This window comes from Schistocerca serialis, chromosome 1 (genome assembly GCF_023864345.2).
Source record: "Schistocerca serialis cubense isolate TAMUIC-IGC-003099 chromosome 1, iqSchSeri2.2, whole genome shotgun sequence".
NCBI classification, from domain to species: domain Eukaryota; kingdom Metazoa; phylum Arthropoda; class Insecta; order Orthoptera; family Acrididae; genus Schistocerca; species Schistocerca serialis.
The window spans coordinates 1,072,518,880-1,072,534,866 of NC_064638.1; the positions used below are offsets into that span (position 1 = coordinate 1,072,518,880).

A 15,987-nucleotide genomic window follows, 5' to 3' on the forward strand; every position below is an offset into this window, starting at 1 on the left:
ATTGTCTGAAAGATGGGTGCCGCGACTCTTGACGTTCGCCCGCACACATGTGCCGTCACCGCGGAAAAATTACCCGCCTTATTCACCTGATATGGCTCCGTCAGACTTCTATCTCTTCCCAAAACTGAAAATTTTTCTTGGTGGACGAAGATTCTCTTCAAACGAAGAATTGATAGCAGTAGTTGATGGTTCAAATGGCTCTGAGCAGTATGGGACTTAACTTCTGATGTTATCAGTGCCCTAGAACTTAGAACTACTCAAACCTAACTAACCTAAGGACATCACACACAGCCATGCCCGAGGCAGGATTCGAACCTGCGACCGTATCGGTCGCGCGGTCCCAGACTGTAGCGCCTAGAACCGCTCGGCCACCCTGGCCGGCGCCGGAGTTGACAACTATTTTGCAGGCCTGGATGAAACTCATTTTCGAGGTGGGATCAAGGCACTGGTACATCGTTGGACCAATTGCATTAATCTACAAGGAGACTACATTGAAAAATAAAAAGGTTTCAGTGATGTAAGTACCTTTTTTTTCTATTTTGTTCTGAGGACTTTTAAAATGAAACTCATAACTAATTAACTATGAAAATTAAGGCTCTAAGTAGGCGAAAGGCAAAGGTCCCGAGTTCGAGTCTCGGTCCGGCACACAGTTTCAATCTGCCAGGAAGTTTCATATCAGCACACACTCTGCTGCAGAGTGAAAATCTAATTCTGGATTCAAATAGCATATCTCTCTCTTTCCAAGCATTTATCCCGACTTGCGGGGTTTGTTGGTTAATAGGTTGTGGCATGTTAATTGGAAGGAACTAGTGTACCCCAACTGTCTGCGTCTAGTGTAATCCATGGAATAGTGCGAATGTATTCAGATGTCTGTGAGCCGTGTAACTGAGGCGGAACGTGGGGACCAGCCCGGTATTCACCTAGCAGGATGTGGAAAACAGCCTAAAAACCACATCCAAGATGGACGGGACACCGGCCCTCCTCGTTAATCCGCCGGGTGGATTCGATCTGGGGGGCGGCGCGCCTGCCCGAGTCCAGGACGCAGCTGAAATACACGGTTTTAACGTCTCACCTCCTCCATACTTCAGTGTTGGTAATACGCATGATGGCAGGTAATGCCCTCCAAGCTTCGCCAAATGCAAACCCTTCCATCGGATTGCCACCGGGTATTCCAGGATTCATCACTCCAAATCACTCTTTTCCAATCTTATTCTGTACAATCGCACCGTATGGGCTATGCGGAGCTCCTCGAGCACTGTAATCCATTATTTTTAACTTCATACACATAGTCGTCGAGTTATCTCTTTGCTGATAGCTCTTTGGAACTCTGGAGTGAGTCCTTTCGCTGCTTTCATGTGATTTTTTTTTGTAACGGGCCGCCACAGTGCTACACGCCCCCTGTCCGTCAGTATATGATGTCTGCCTGGTTTTGGTTAAGCTGTAGTTGTTTGTTGATGTTTCCAATTCCAGCCAGTTTTGGCAGGTTTAGGACTGAAACATCAATGGTGGATTTGTTACTCAGGTGACATCCAATGACAAGTAACTGAACTTCCGGTTCCTTCGCGTATCGCTTCGCAGTCACATCACCAACAGCCGACGTGGGCAGCTTTAGAAGCGTTGAAATGTAACTGACGTATTTGTTACTCAAGTTACATCCATCCAATGACTAGTCCACGATCGAGCTATTCTGCTTTTACTGCTTCTCTCCTTTCACACTGGCGTGTCCCTCTCTCGTGACATCTACTTGTCATAGAATTGGAAGGAAAATCAGTATTGGCCGTATTTTGTTGTTTTATTGTCAGCAAAATCGATTTTCAGTCACTTAGTGACCATCCTCAGTGCTGTAATATACAATTCAAATTGGTAGGCACTGGTATGAAGCTATAACGACAAGCTTAGAGCGATCACATAAACTTTATGTGATCTCTCTAAGCTTGTCGTTATTTACTGGTTTGTGATCTTTGGAAGCCAGCGCAATGGGCTTGCATGCCACTAGTTCAGCGCTCAGTAGACGGCGTTGAACCGTCAACGTAAACATGCCGAACCCACTGCACTGATACAACTTTGAGCCATCACTGTGGACTAAGTTGTAATGTAAGTTACAGCTACGCAGACGAGATGGGTGTCATCCCGCACTGTGATCACATTGTATGGTCTAGTACCCATTCATCGTTGTGTACCAACCCCTCCTATCCAGTGTTTCCACACATACATCACTGACATAGCAGCATGCCCTGCTGAGCCCCAATGAAATAAAATGAAATGTTCGTATGGCATTGTCGGCCAAGGAGACCCCACCTGGGGAAGTTCGGCCGCTGAGTTGCAAATCTTTTCAGTTGACGCCATACGGGGTGACTTACGTATCGATGATGATGACGTGGACAACACAACACCCAGCCCCGAGTGTACAAAATCGCCGATCCACCTGGGAATCGAACCCGCGCCTGCAGCATGGTAGTCAGACGTACCGACCACTCAGCTAAGGTGCCGGACGCCGCAATGAATTGGTATGGTAAGTGTGTTTTAAAAAGACCAATCACTCTGCCTCCCCCCCCCCCCCCCCTCCTCAAGCTCAATCATGCCTTGACATTAAAGAGACATACCAACACATATTTGCATGTTTCCACCATGTTTGCTGGACCTGTACGGACTGAACTTGGCATTACACCGACCTGTCCAGTCACACAAAAGAAGGCAATGCTGGGCCTCATACATGCCATCTCTCCGCAATCTTAAGCACTTGTAAGGTTTCGCTGTTCTACACGTACTCTGGTTTTGGATTGATTCAGACCATTCCTTCTGCGTGTTGCAGTTGTCACAAACAGTAGTGTAATTCAAAATAATGTCTCCTGGACAACTCCTTCCATCCCACTGACGAATTTCTGCTTAAAAACCGGTAACAAGTAAAAAAAAGCGCAGTTGCTTGAGTAGGATCTCTAATATTCTAAAATAATAATGTGTTCTGTGCAATTTTGTCATATGATGACATGATAGAGACCGTGGCTGTTGTTTGAAGCAAATGTTAATGGTTTTGGGACAGCAACCAGCCACAAATTTACTTTCAGTTCCTTTATTCAAAGGGTACCGTTACCGGTTTAAAATCGTTGTGATTCATCCTCTGACGGTTTACACGCTTTATTTATGACATGTGGTGTGTTTTTTTACAGATTAATTGTCGTGGAATGTCCGTTTGGAATGTTTGTTTTCATAACATTCGTCCGACAGATGTGAATACATTCCAACTGCATTCTTATTGTAGCACACGTAAATTTTTCTCACTGAACACTTTAGATTTGTCACTGAGAAGATATCTATCAAACACCACATGTTTTGATACATACAAATATGTACCAAAACATACAAATATGTATCAAAACATACAAATATGTATCAAAACATGTGGTGCGTGGTACAAATGTTCTCAGTGACAAATATAAAGTGTTCAGTGAGAAAAATTTACGTGTGCTACAATAAGAATGCAGTGGGAATGTATTAACAAATGTCCGACGAATATTATGAAAACAAACACTCCAAATAGACATTCCACGACAATTAATCTGTAAAAAACACACCACATGTCATAAAGAAACCGTGTAAACCGTCTGAGGATGAATCACAACGATTCGAAACCAGTAACGGTACCCTTTGAATAAAGGAACTGAAAGTAAATTTGTGGCTGGTTGCTGTCCCAAAACCATCAGTAATGTGTTCATTAATGTTAATACTAATCACGTATACATATCCTCTAAACTGAGTCGTTCTACATAATTTCGATAAAAGAATCGTTGAAATAACCTGCGGAAGTTTTAAGTAACTAACTAACTAAATGTGGTATTACAGAAGTATGGTAATCTACATGGGGAGACGGGATGTGAATGGAATAATGCTATAGGAAGCAGAGCCGGGAAAGAGGTGCACGAGAAAATATCGTAAATGTGGTGAACAGGCTGAGTGTCGGGCGCACAGCTGACCTGATCGCTCGTCGACGGAGAAGAAGGAGATCAGCGGCGTCCCCTCCGAGACGAGGCCGTAGCGCATCTCCCGCGGCTGCCCGCGGTCGCCGTCTTCCGCCTGCACGCTGACCACGGCGTCTCCCTGCAGAGAGGACGGGAAAGCATGTGACCCAAGTTGTGAGCTAGCTGTGGAATCGCGTCACTTGATTCACGCATTACAGCGGGTGTAAAACTGGTACACCTGCGTATTATCGTGTGGTGCCCCCGTGAGTACGCAGATGTGCCGAAACACGGCGTGGCATGGGCGCGACTAATGTCTGAAGTAGTGCTGGAGGGAACTGACACCATGAATCTTGCAGGGCTGTCCATAAATGCGTAAGAGCACGGTACAAGGTATCCCAGATATGTTCGACAGTGTTCATGTCTGGGGAAGTTGGTGGCCAGCGAAGTGTTTAAACTCAGAAGAGTGTTCCTAGAGCCACGCTGTGGTAATTCTGGAATTCCGTCGGAATGCACAATGGACTTCAATGGTTGCAGGTGATAGACAGGATGCTTACGTACGTATCACTTGTCAGTCGTATCTAGACGTATGAGGGGTCCCATATCACTCCAACTGCACATGCCCCACACCATTACAGAGCCTCCACCAGCTTGAACAGTCCCCTGCTGACATGCAGGGTCTATGGATTATGAGGTTGTCCCAGTACCCGTAAACGTCCATCCGCTCGATACAATTTGAAACGAGACTCGTCCCACCAGGCAAGGGTACACGAGTGGGCCTTCGGCTGCGAAAGCCCATATCGATGTTATGTTCGCACGCTGACACTTGTTGATGGCTCAGCATTGAAATCTGCAGCAATGTGCTGATATCTTGCACTGCTGTCACGTTGACTTTATTTCCGGACACAATTTGCAATGAACCTTTTTATTGTCTACATATGATGAATATAAAACTGCAAAAAGGTGGGAATTTAAGGAGATGGGACCTGGATAAACTGACAGAAACAGAGGTAGTAGAGAGTTTCAGGGAGAGCATTAGGAAACGATTGACAAGAATGGGGAAAAGAAATACAGTAGAAAAAGAATAGGTAGCTTTGAGAGATGAAATAGTGAAGTCAGCAGAGGATCAAGCGGGTAAAAAGACGAGGGCTAATAGAAATCCTTGGGTAACAGAAGAGACACCGAATTTAATTGATAAAAGGAGACAGTACAAAAATGCAGTAAATGAAGCAGGCAAAAAGGAATACAAACGTCTCAAAAATGAGATCGACAGGAAGTGCAAAATGTCTAAGCACGGATGGCTAAAGGACAAATGTAAGGATGTAGAGGCATACATCACTAGGGGGAAGATAGATACTGCGTACATGAAAATTAAAGAGACCTTTGGAGAAAAGAAAACCACTTGTATGAATATCAAGAACGCAGATGGAAACCCAGTTCTAAGCAAAGAAGCGAAAGAAGAAAGGTGGAAAGAGTATATAGAGGGTCTATACAAGGGAGATGTTCTTGAGGACAATATTATGGAAATAGAAGATAATGTACATGAAGATGATGTGGTAGATATGATACTGCGTGAAGAGTTTGACAGAGCACTGAAAGACCTAAGTCGAAACAAGGCCCAGGGAGTAGACAACATTCCATTAGAACTACTGGCGGCCTTGGGGGAGCCAGCGCTGACAAAACTCTACCATCTGGAGAGCAAGATGTATGAGACAGGCGAAATGCCCTCAGCCTTCAAGAAGAATATAATAATTTCAATCCCAAAGAAAGCAGGTGTTGACAGATGTGAAATTAAAATCAGTTTAATAAGCCACTTTGGATTCTGTAGAAATGTTGGAACACGGGAGGCAATACTGACCCTTCGACTTATCTTAGAAAATAGAGTAAGAGAAATCAAACCTACGTTTCTAGCATTTGTAGATTTAGAGAAAGCTTTTGACAATGTTGACCTCATTAGTTATGTGATGTACCCATCTAATCTTCAGCATTCTTCTGTAGCACCACATTTCGAAACCTATTCTCTTCTTGTCTAAACTATTTATAATCCGTGTTTCACTTCCATACATGGCTACTCTCCATACAAATACTTTCAGAAACGACTTCCTGACACTTAAATCTATACTCGATGTTAACAAATTTCTCTTCTTCAGAAACGCTTTGCTTGCCATTGCCAGTCTACATTTTATATCCTCTCTACTTCGACCATCATCAGTTATTTTGCTCCCCAAATAGCAAAACTCCTTTACTACTTTAAGTGTCTCATTTCCTAACCTAGCATTCGGGAGGACGACGGTTCAATCCCGTCTCCGGCCATCCTGATTTAGGTTTTCCGTGATTTCCCTAAATCGTTTCAGGTAAATGCCGGGATGGTTCCTTTGAAAGGGCACGGCCGATTTCCTTCCCAATCCTTCCCTAACCCGAACTTGCGTCTCTAATGACCTCGTTGTCGACGGGACGTTAAACACTAACCACCACCACCACCACCTAATCTAATTCCCTCAGCATAACCCGACTTAATTCGACTACATTCCATTATCCTCGTTTTGCTTTTGTTGATGTTCATCTTATATCTTGCCTTTAAGACACTGTCCATTCCGTTTAACTCCTCTTCTAAGTCCTTTGCTGTCTCTGACAGAATTACAATGTCATCGGTCACCCTCAAAGTTTTTATTTCTTCTCAATGGATTCTAATACCTACTCCGAATTTTTCTTTTGTTTCCTTTACTGCTTGTTCAATGTACAGATTGAATAACATCGGGGAGAGGCTACAACCCTGTCTCACTCCCTTCCCAACCACTGCTTCCCTTTTATGCCCCTCGACTCTTATAACTGCCATCTTGTTTCTGTACAAATTGTAAATAGCCTTTCGCTCCTCGTATTGTACCCCTGCCACCTTTAGAATTTGAAAGAGAGTATTCCAGTCAACATTGTCAAAAGCTTTCTCCAAGTCTACAAATGCTAGAAACGTAGGTTTGCCTTTTCTTAATCTAGCTTCTAAGATAAGTCGTAGGGTCAGTATTGCCTCACGTGTTCCAACATTTCTACGGAATCCAAACTGATCTTCCCCGAGGTCGGCTTCTACCACTTTTTCCATTCGTCTGTAAAGAATTCGCGTTAGTATTTTGCAGCCGTGACTTATTAAACTGACAGTTCGGTAATTTTCGCATCTGTCAACGCCTGCTATCTTTGAGGTTGGAATTATTATATTCTTCTTGAAGTTTGAGGGTATTTCGCCAGTCTCATACATTTTGCTCACCAGATGGTAGAGTTTTGTCAGGACTGGCTGTCCCAAGGCCGTCAGTGGTTCTAATGGAATGTTGTCTACTGCGGGTGGCCTTGTTTCGACTCAGGTCTTTCAGTGCTCTGACAAACTCTTCACGTAGTATCGTATCTCCCATTTCACCTTCATCTACATACTCTTCCATTTCCAGAATATTGTCCTCAAGTATATCGGCCTTGTATAGACCCTCTATATACTCCTTCCACCTTTCTGCTTTCCCTTCTTTGCTTAGAACTGGGTTTCCATCTGAGCTCTTGATGTTGATGGAAGTGGTTCTCTTATCTCCAAAGGTCTCATTAATTTTCCTGTAGGCAGTATCTATCTTACCCTTAGTGAGATAAACCTCTACATCCTTACATTTGTCCTCTAGCCATGCCTGCTTAGCCATTTTGCACTTCCTGTCGATCTCATTTTTGAGACGTTTGTATTCATTTGTGCCTGCTTCATATACTGCATTTTTATATTTTCTCGTTTCATTAATTAAATTCTATTCAATGAGGAGGTACTGAATAGAATTGGGGAGAAGAGGAGTTTGTGGCACAGCTTGGCTAGAAGAAGGGATCGTTTGGTAGGACATATTCTGAGGCATCAAGGGATCACCAATTTAGTATTGGAGGACGGGGCGGAGGGTAAATATTGTAGAGGGAGACCAAGAGATGAATACACTAAGCAAATTGAGAAGGATGTAGGTTGCAGTAGGTACTGAGAAACTTGCACAGGGTAGAGTAGTACGGAGAGCTGCATCAAACCAGTCTCTGGACTGAAGACCACAACAACAACATGGTGAATACAGTTATGTCCTGGGAGTGAATGACAGCATGCAGTGTGGACGAGAGGGTGACGTACCTGCTTGACGGCGCTGGTGAGTCTGGTGAGGGGCGGCGCGTGCGTGAAGTAGGGCGGCGAGTCCTGCACGTCGAGCACGGCCACGGCGACGCTCGCCGTCGCCACGTTGCGCGTGTCCAGCTCAGGGTCCGCGTAGGCGTTCTGTCAACACACACCCAGTGGCGTTACGCCTCACCAGCTGAGCGGCCACGGCGTCGGAAAAAGTTCGCTCCCAGCAGCTACGTAACACGACTCAAGTTACGGCTCACCTTCCGGGTTGTTCAACGTGGCGTAGGTATCCTCAAGGTTGAAGAGGGAGGGGAGAAGATGGAGTGGGCCTTACAGGATACACTTGTCCCCGCCTGGAATCAGGGATACAGACTTCTTTTTCTTTTCGGAAGGGGTAACTAATGACCGTCGGCTAATTTCAATTTCTTATTCGTTGTTCTTTTTCTTTTCTTCCACTGCTCTTTCATCTGTTCACTACGTTTATTTCTTCCTATCTTCTGACCCCTTCAGTCGACTTTTTTCACTTTCCCACCCTTCAATTCTATCACGTTCAATGCTTTTCCACTAAATTCGTCTCTGTTAATTTTCTTCTTCGGCTTTTACGAGAGTGAGTCAAATGAAAACTTTAAATTTGTAAAAACAAATCGAAATTTCGCGCCGTTATCCTTTAAGGGGGGTAGGACGTCAAACGGGCCGACTTGGAGCAGGAGAGGCATCACATGACATTTTAATTTCGAGTGTCTATACTTTTACAAATAAATTCATAAAACTTTGTCAGCATCACTAGAAAGGATTCAGGATTCACACTCATTGCAGTGGAATTTCGAAAACATAACGAAGTAATTTTTTTACATGTCAAATTTCATCATTTTTTTCACTTACTAATGGCAGCATTTGTTGCTATAGGTACACTTTTCTTCATATGTTAGAGACATTCTTTGATGAATTTTTGCGCAGCATACTTACAGGCGCACGAAACTCTAGAATTTATTTAATTTATGAAGAAACGATTGAACTGTTATTTTTTAAACTTCAAGTTTACAAAAAACATAAATTTCATGGTTAATTACCTCACTTTTTACCACAGTTTTTAATAGATTTCGAAAATTCTAGAGTTTCATACACCTTTAAGTGTGGTTTGTATGCTGTGCAAGATTCAACGAAGAATCTCTCTTACTTATGAAGATAAGTGTACCTACAGCAACAAATACTGCCATGAGTAAGTGAAAAAAATGATGAAATTTCACATGTAAAAAAAAACCATTTCGTTATGTTTTTGTTGTTTACATAGTTCCGCGTAGTAGTCAGCGCGTACACAAGTTTCCCACTAGAGCACGCCCCGCTAAGTACAACAGCGCAGGCGCAGCGCTCGTCCGTCTCCGCACTACGAGATGGCGCTGTCTTAGAGACGGACCAAATTCTGCTTCCGCCGATCCGCATATTAATATGTAACGCAGCCAATGAGATTGCTGCTAACGTAGAACCTTTTCTCCTCGCGGATCACACTCGCACAGTGATACCTGAACGCGCGAGGTATTATAACGAGTGTACAGACCTCCGATTAGTCAGTCTGTACCAGTCTGCATTCGTCTGTAGTCAAGTTTCAGTCTGCGCCTAATAAGGTATCATATTCCTGTACATAGCCATGAAGAGAAATGTATAGCCACTTTGTCAAGTATCAGAGATATGTGAGAATAAGATTAACGTGCCAACACCAAAGGAACTTCAGATTGTCAATTGTAAACAGCATCCAGAATCAAGTTACGTAATATCTATGATTTTTATTATTTTAATAAATGTGTGTGAAAATTAATCAAGTTCTGTTTAAAGCTGGTCATCGTCAATCTGCTACTCTAAGCGTGCAAGTGGCATTTCTATCGTCTGACCTAATGGCAGAAGATAGACACGCCACAATAAGAGCACGAGACATTTTTGACACTCGCCTACTTCATTAGAGCGACAAGTCAAATAATCTGATGGTGTGTGTACCGAAGGTCTTATAGTATGCACACCACAGTTTTCGAACTTCCACTGCTATGAGTGTGAATTGTGAATCCTTCCTGCTCATGCTGAAACAGTTTTATGAATTTATTTGTAAAAGTATAGACAGTGGAAATTAAAATGTCCTGTGGTGCCTCTCCTGCTCCAAGTCGGGCCGTTTGACGTCCTACCCCCCTTAAGTTGGTAAGCGTGCTACAAACAGCGTGCAGAATGGCCTGTAGGTGGCAGCATAGTGCAGATGCACGCATACTGTCGCAGTATCAGCATACACATGGTCGCCCCACTTGCAACTTGCACCAGGGAAGAACAGCGTTCTGTTATTCGGTTTTTGCGTAGTGAAGGTATGAAACCTATTGAAATTCATCGACGAATGAAGGTTCAGTATGGTGATGCATGTTTGTCACAGCAGTAAGTCTACGAATGGAGTAGGAAGTTCGCAAATGGTGTGACTTCAGTGGAAGGTGCTCCTCGTCCAGGTCAGGCACAACGAGTTGTGACTCCACAGAACATTGCAGCAGTTGAAGCCATAGTCAAGGAAAACCGCCGAGTGACACTGAATGACATTGCAGCATGTTTACAGATTAGTCGTGGGTCAGCACACCACATTGTGCATGATGTGCTCCAGTTTCACAAAGTGTCTGCAAGATGGACGCCACGGCAGCTGACTCCTGAAATGAAAGAACGACGTGTTGATGCTTGTGAAGAACTTCTTCGGCGCTTTGAACGAGAAAGTGATGGCTTCCCTGCAAAAATCGTTACTTGGGAAGAAACCTGGGTTCACTTCCACCAACCGGAAACGAAGAGAGCGAGCAAAGAATGGCGCCATTCCTCATCACCAAGTGATTTCCATATGTTTGAACCACTCAAAGACGCAATGGGAGGAAAGAAGTTCCGTTCTGACGAAGAGGTACGCCATGCGGTCCATGAGTGGTTGTGCGGACTACCAAAAGAATTTTTTGCTAAACGGATTTATCCACTTTGTAAGCGCTGGAGAACTTGCATTGAGCGTGGGGGAGATTATGTTGAAAAGTGATACAGCTTTGTACCACTTCTGCACAATAAATAATATTTAAAAAAATTTAAGGTTTTCATTTGACTCACCCTCGTATATTAAACTGTAAGACAGAAAAGAGAAGGACTTATACAAATTAGACAGCAGCCGGTAGACGTGATATACACGTACAAACAAACAAATGATTAAAATTTCAGAAAGATTGGATGATTTATTGAAGAGAACGAGTTTCAAAAATTGATTAAGTCAATAACGTATTGGTCCACATCTGGCCCTTATGCAAGCAGTTATTCGGCTTGACATCGATTGATAGATTTGTTGGATGTCCTCCGAGTGATATCGTACCAAATTCTGGCCAGTTGGTGCGTCAGATCGCCAAAATTCCGAGCTGGTTGGAAATCTCTGCCAGTAATGCTCCAAACGTTCTCAACGGGGGAGGCATCTGGCGACCAACCTGTCCAAGGTAGTGTTTGGCAAGCACTGAGACAAGTAGTAGATCCTCGCACAAGCGAAAAAATGGCTGACATCGAAATAAATGTCCAAGGAATAGAAAAGCAACTGGAATCACTCAACAGAGGAAAGTCCACTGGACCTGACGGGATACCAATTTGATTCTACACAGAGTACGCGAAAGAACTTGCCCCCCTTCTAATAGCTGTGTACCACAAGTCTCTAGAGGAACGGAAGGTTCCAAATGATTGGAAAAGAGCACAGGTAGTCCCAGTCTTCAAGAAGGGTCGTCGAGCAGATGCGCAAAACTATAGACCTATATCTCTGACGTCGATCTGTTGTAGAATTTTAGAACATGTTTTTTGCTCGAGTATCATGTCGTTTCTGGAAACCCAGAATCTAATCTGTAGGAATCAACATGGATTCCGGAAAGAGCGATCGTGTGAGACCCAACTCGCTTTATTTGTTCATGTGACAGAAAATATTACATACAGGCTCCCACGTAGATGCTATTTTCCTCGACTTCCGGAAGGCGTTCGATACAGTTCCGCACTGTCACCTGATAAACAAATTAAGAGCCTACGGAATATCAGACCAGCTGTGTGGCTGGATTGAAGAGTTTTTAGCAAACAGATCACAGCATGCTGTTCTCAATGGAGAGACGTCTACAGACGTTAAAGTAACCTCTGGCGTGCCACAGGGGAGTGTTATGGGACCATTGCTTTTCACAACATATATAAATGACCTAGTAGATAGTGTCGGAAGTTCCATGCGGCTTTTCGCGGATGATGCTGTAGTATACAGAGAAGTTGCAGCATTAGAAAATTGTAGCGAAATGCAGGAAAATCTGCAGCGGATAGGCACTTGGTGCAGGGAGTGGCAACTGACCCTTAACATAGACAGATGTAACGTTTGCGAATACATAGAAAGAAGGATCCTTTATTGTATGATTATATGATAGCGGAACAAACACTGGTAGCAGCTACTTCTGTAAAATATCTAGTAGTATGCGTGCGGAACGATTTGAAGTGGAATGATCATATAAAATTAATTGTTGATAAGGCGGGTACCAGGTTGAGATTCATTGGGAGAGTCCTTAGAAAATGTAGTCCATCAACAAAGGAGGTGGCTTACAAAACCCTCGTTCGACCTATACTTGAGTATTGCTCATCAGTGTGCAATCCGTACCAGGTCGGGTTGACGGAGGAGATAGAGGATCCAAAGAAGAGCGGCGCGTTTCGTCACAAGGTTATTTGGTAAGCGTGATAGCGTTACGGAGATGTTTAGCAAACTCAAGTGGCAGACTCTGCAAGAGAGGCACTCTGCATCGCGGTGTAGCTTGCTGTTCAGGTTTCGAGAGAGTGCGTTTCTGGATGAGGTACCGAATATATTGCTTCCCCCTACATATACCTCCCGAGGAGATCACGAATGTAAAATTAGAGAGATTCGAGCGCGCACGGAGGCTTTCCGGCAGTCGTTCTTCCCGCTAACCATAAACGATTGAAACCGGAAAGGGAGGTAATGACAGTGGCACGTAAAGTGCCCTCCGCCACACACCGTTGGGTGGCTTGCGGTGTATAAATGTAGATGTAGATGTAGAAATTCTCGCCGTGTGCGGGCGATCATTGTCTTGCTGCAATGTAAGCCCAGGATGGCTTGCCATGAAGAGCAACAAAACAGGATGTAGAATATTGTCGACGTACCACTGTGCTGTAAGTGTGCCGCGGGACCCTGTTATGAATAGAAATGGCATCCTAGACCATTACTCCTGCGTATCGGGCTGTATCTCGGGCGATAGTTTGTTTTCCCACCCCTGTCTGGGGTATTTCCAGACTAGTTTTCGCGGCTCATTGAGGCTCGGTTCGAAGTGGGACTCTTCATTGAAGACAGTTCTACTCCAGTCAATGAGATTCCAGGCAGAAGACGTGTCTGGAGAAGCACCGGACAGTGGTGGGGTAACCACCTGACTGTCGCCTGCCATACAACCGGATAATCAGGATTGATGGTGTGGAGTGCCGTTTCTTTTCGCAGCAGCAACCCTTTGGTTGTCATCCACGGGACCCTTATAGCATAGCGTAACGTCATGGCGATCCATTGTGGACTTACACTTTAGCAACATAAAGATTATTAACACTAACAGTAACAATTATTAACATTAACAGCAGTAATTATTCGAAGCAGGCCGCATTAAGAAGAGAATGGTTTGCAAACTACTCTCTTGAAGAACTTTACAGTGGCAATATTTCAAAATTCAAACATTTGTGAATGCGGAGCACTGCTGCGACGTTTTAAATAGATGAATATTGAATAAAGAATTCAGCTTCTTGATTTGTGTAGCCTCCCCTTCTGTCAACAATATCCCTAAAAAAAAAAAAAAAGAGTCGGCCACTAAATCTACGTGAGAAGCGTTTTACTACGACTCCACTGGAAGTGGGAGGGAATCATGAGCAGATGGCAAGCTCTGCTAGATAAGCACTTGCTCAGAAGCGTCACCCAATGACAGGACGGCCATCCTCCTATGCTGCTTACTTTTGATATTCCTTTTCAGTATTTGCTAGCATTAAATTCTTGTTTTAGAGAGGGACAATCAACTACTGACAATGTTTTTACAATACAACGAGTTATAGAAAAGAGACGAGAATTTACTTGGGAAACCCAGATTACTTGGTAATGTGAACAGAGAAATGCTGTGGAATGTGATGGCTAAATGAGGTTGTCCATCTCACCTCGTAAATGCTGTTGTTGTTGTGGTCTTCAGTCCTGAGACTGGTTTGATGCAGTTCTCCATGCTACTCTATCCTGTGCAAGTTTCTTCATCTCCCAGTACCTACTGCAGCCTACATCCTTCTGAATCTGCTTAGTGTATTCATCTCTTGGTCTCCCTCTACGATTTTTACCCTCCACGCTGCCCTCCAGTACCAAATTGGCGATCCCTTGATGCCTCAGAACATGTCCTACCAACCGACCCCTTCTTCTAGTCAAGTTGTGCCACAAACTCCTCTTCTCCCCAATTCTGTTCAATACCTCCTCATTAGTTATGTGATCTACCCATCTAATCTTCAGCATTCTTCTGTAGCACCACATTTCGAAAGCTTCTATTCTCTTCTTGTCTAAACTATTTATCGTCCATGTTTCACTTCCATACATGGCTACACTCCATACAAATACTTTCAGAAACGACTTCCTGACATTTAAATCTATACTCGATGTTAACAAATTTCTCTTCTTCAGAAACACTTTCCTTGCCATTGCCAGTCTACATTTTATATCCTCTCTACTTCGACCATCATCAGTTATTTTGCTCCCCAAATAGCAAAACTCCTTTACTACTTTAAGTGTCTCATTTCCTAATTTAATTCCCTCAGCATCACCCGACTTAATTCGACTACATTCCATTATCCTTGTTTTGCTTTTGTTGATGTTCATCTTATATCCTCCTTTCAAGATACTGTCCATTCCGTTCAACTGCTCTTCCAAGTCCTTTGCTGTCTCTGAAAGAATTACAATGTCATCGGCGAACCTCAAAGTTTTTATTTCTTCTCCATGGATTTTAATACCTACTCCGAACTTTTCTTTTGTTTCCTTTACTGCTTGCTCAATATACAAATTGAATAGCATCGGGGAGAGGCTACAACCCTGTCTCACTCCCTTCCCAACCACTGCTTCCCTTTCACGTCCCTCCACTCTTACAACTACCATCTGGTGTCTATACAAATTGTAAATAGCCTTTCGCTCCCTGTATTGTACCCCCGCCACCTTCAGAATTTGAAAGAGAGTATTCCAGTCAACATTATCAAACGCTTTCTCTAAGTCTACAAATGCTAGAAATGTAGGTTTGCTTTTCCTTAATCTAGCTTCTAAGATAAGTCGTAGGGTCAGTATTGCCTCACGTGTTCCAACATTTCTACGGAATCCAAACTCATCTTCCCCGAGGCCAGCTTCTACCAGTTTTTCCATTCGTCTGTAAAGAATTCGTGTTAGTATTTTGCAGCTGTGACTTATTAAACTGACAGTTCGGTAATTTTCACATCTGTCAACACCTGCTTTCTTTGGGATTGGAATTACTACATTCTTCTTGAAGTCTGAGGGAATTTCGCCTGTCTCATACATCTTACTCACCAGATGGTAGAGTTTTGTTAGGCCTGGCTCCCCCAAGGCTGTCAGTAGTTCTAGTGGAATGTTGTCTACTCCCGGGGCCTTGTTTCGACTCAGGTCTTTCAGTGCTTTGTCAAACTCTTCACGCAGTATCATATCTTCCATTTCATCTTCATCTACCTCCTCTTCTATTTCCATAATATTGTCTTCAAGAACATCGCCCCTGTATAGACCCTCTATATACTCCTTCCACCTTTCTGCTTTCCCTTCTTTGCTTAGAACTGGGTTTTCATCTGAGCTCTTGATATTCATGCAAGTGGTTCTCTTTTCTCCAAAGGTCTCTTTAATTTTCCTGTAGGCAG

General features: G+C 43.6%; 1 protein-coding gene across 1 annotated transcript in view; it reads right to left on the reverse strand.

Moving 5' to 3' along the window:
• The window catches only part of LOC126455440 (cadherin-86C-like), a 290,066-nt gene that overhangs the window by 237,981 nt on the left and 36,098 nt on the right, over nucleotides 1–15,987 (reverse strand). Inside the window, exons 6-7 of the mRNA XM_050091193.1 lie at nucleotides 8,080–8,220; nucleotides 3,972–4,095 (exon numbers count right to left, since the gene is read on the reverse strand). Coding sequence (XP_049947150.1) covers nucleotides 3,972–4,095; nucleotides 8,080–8,220 — 265 coding nt within the window. The remainder of the gene's footprint in view (nucleotides 1–3,971; nucleotides 4,096–8,079; nucleotides 8,221–15,987) is intronic.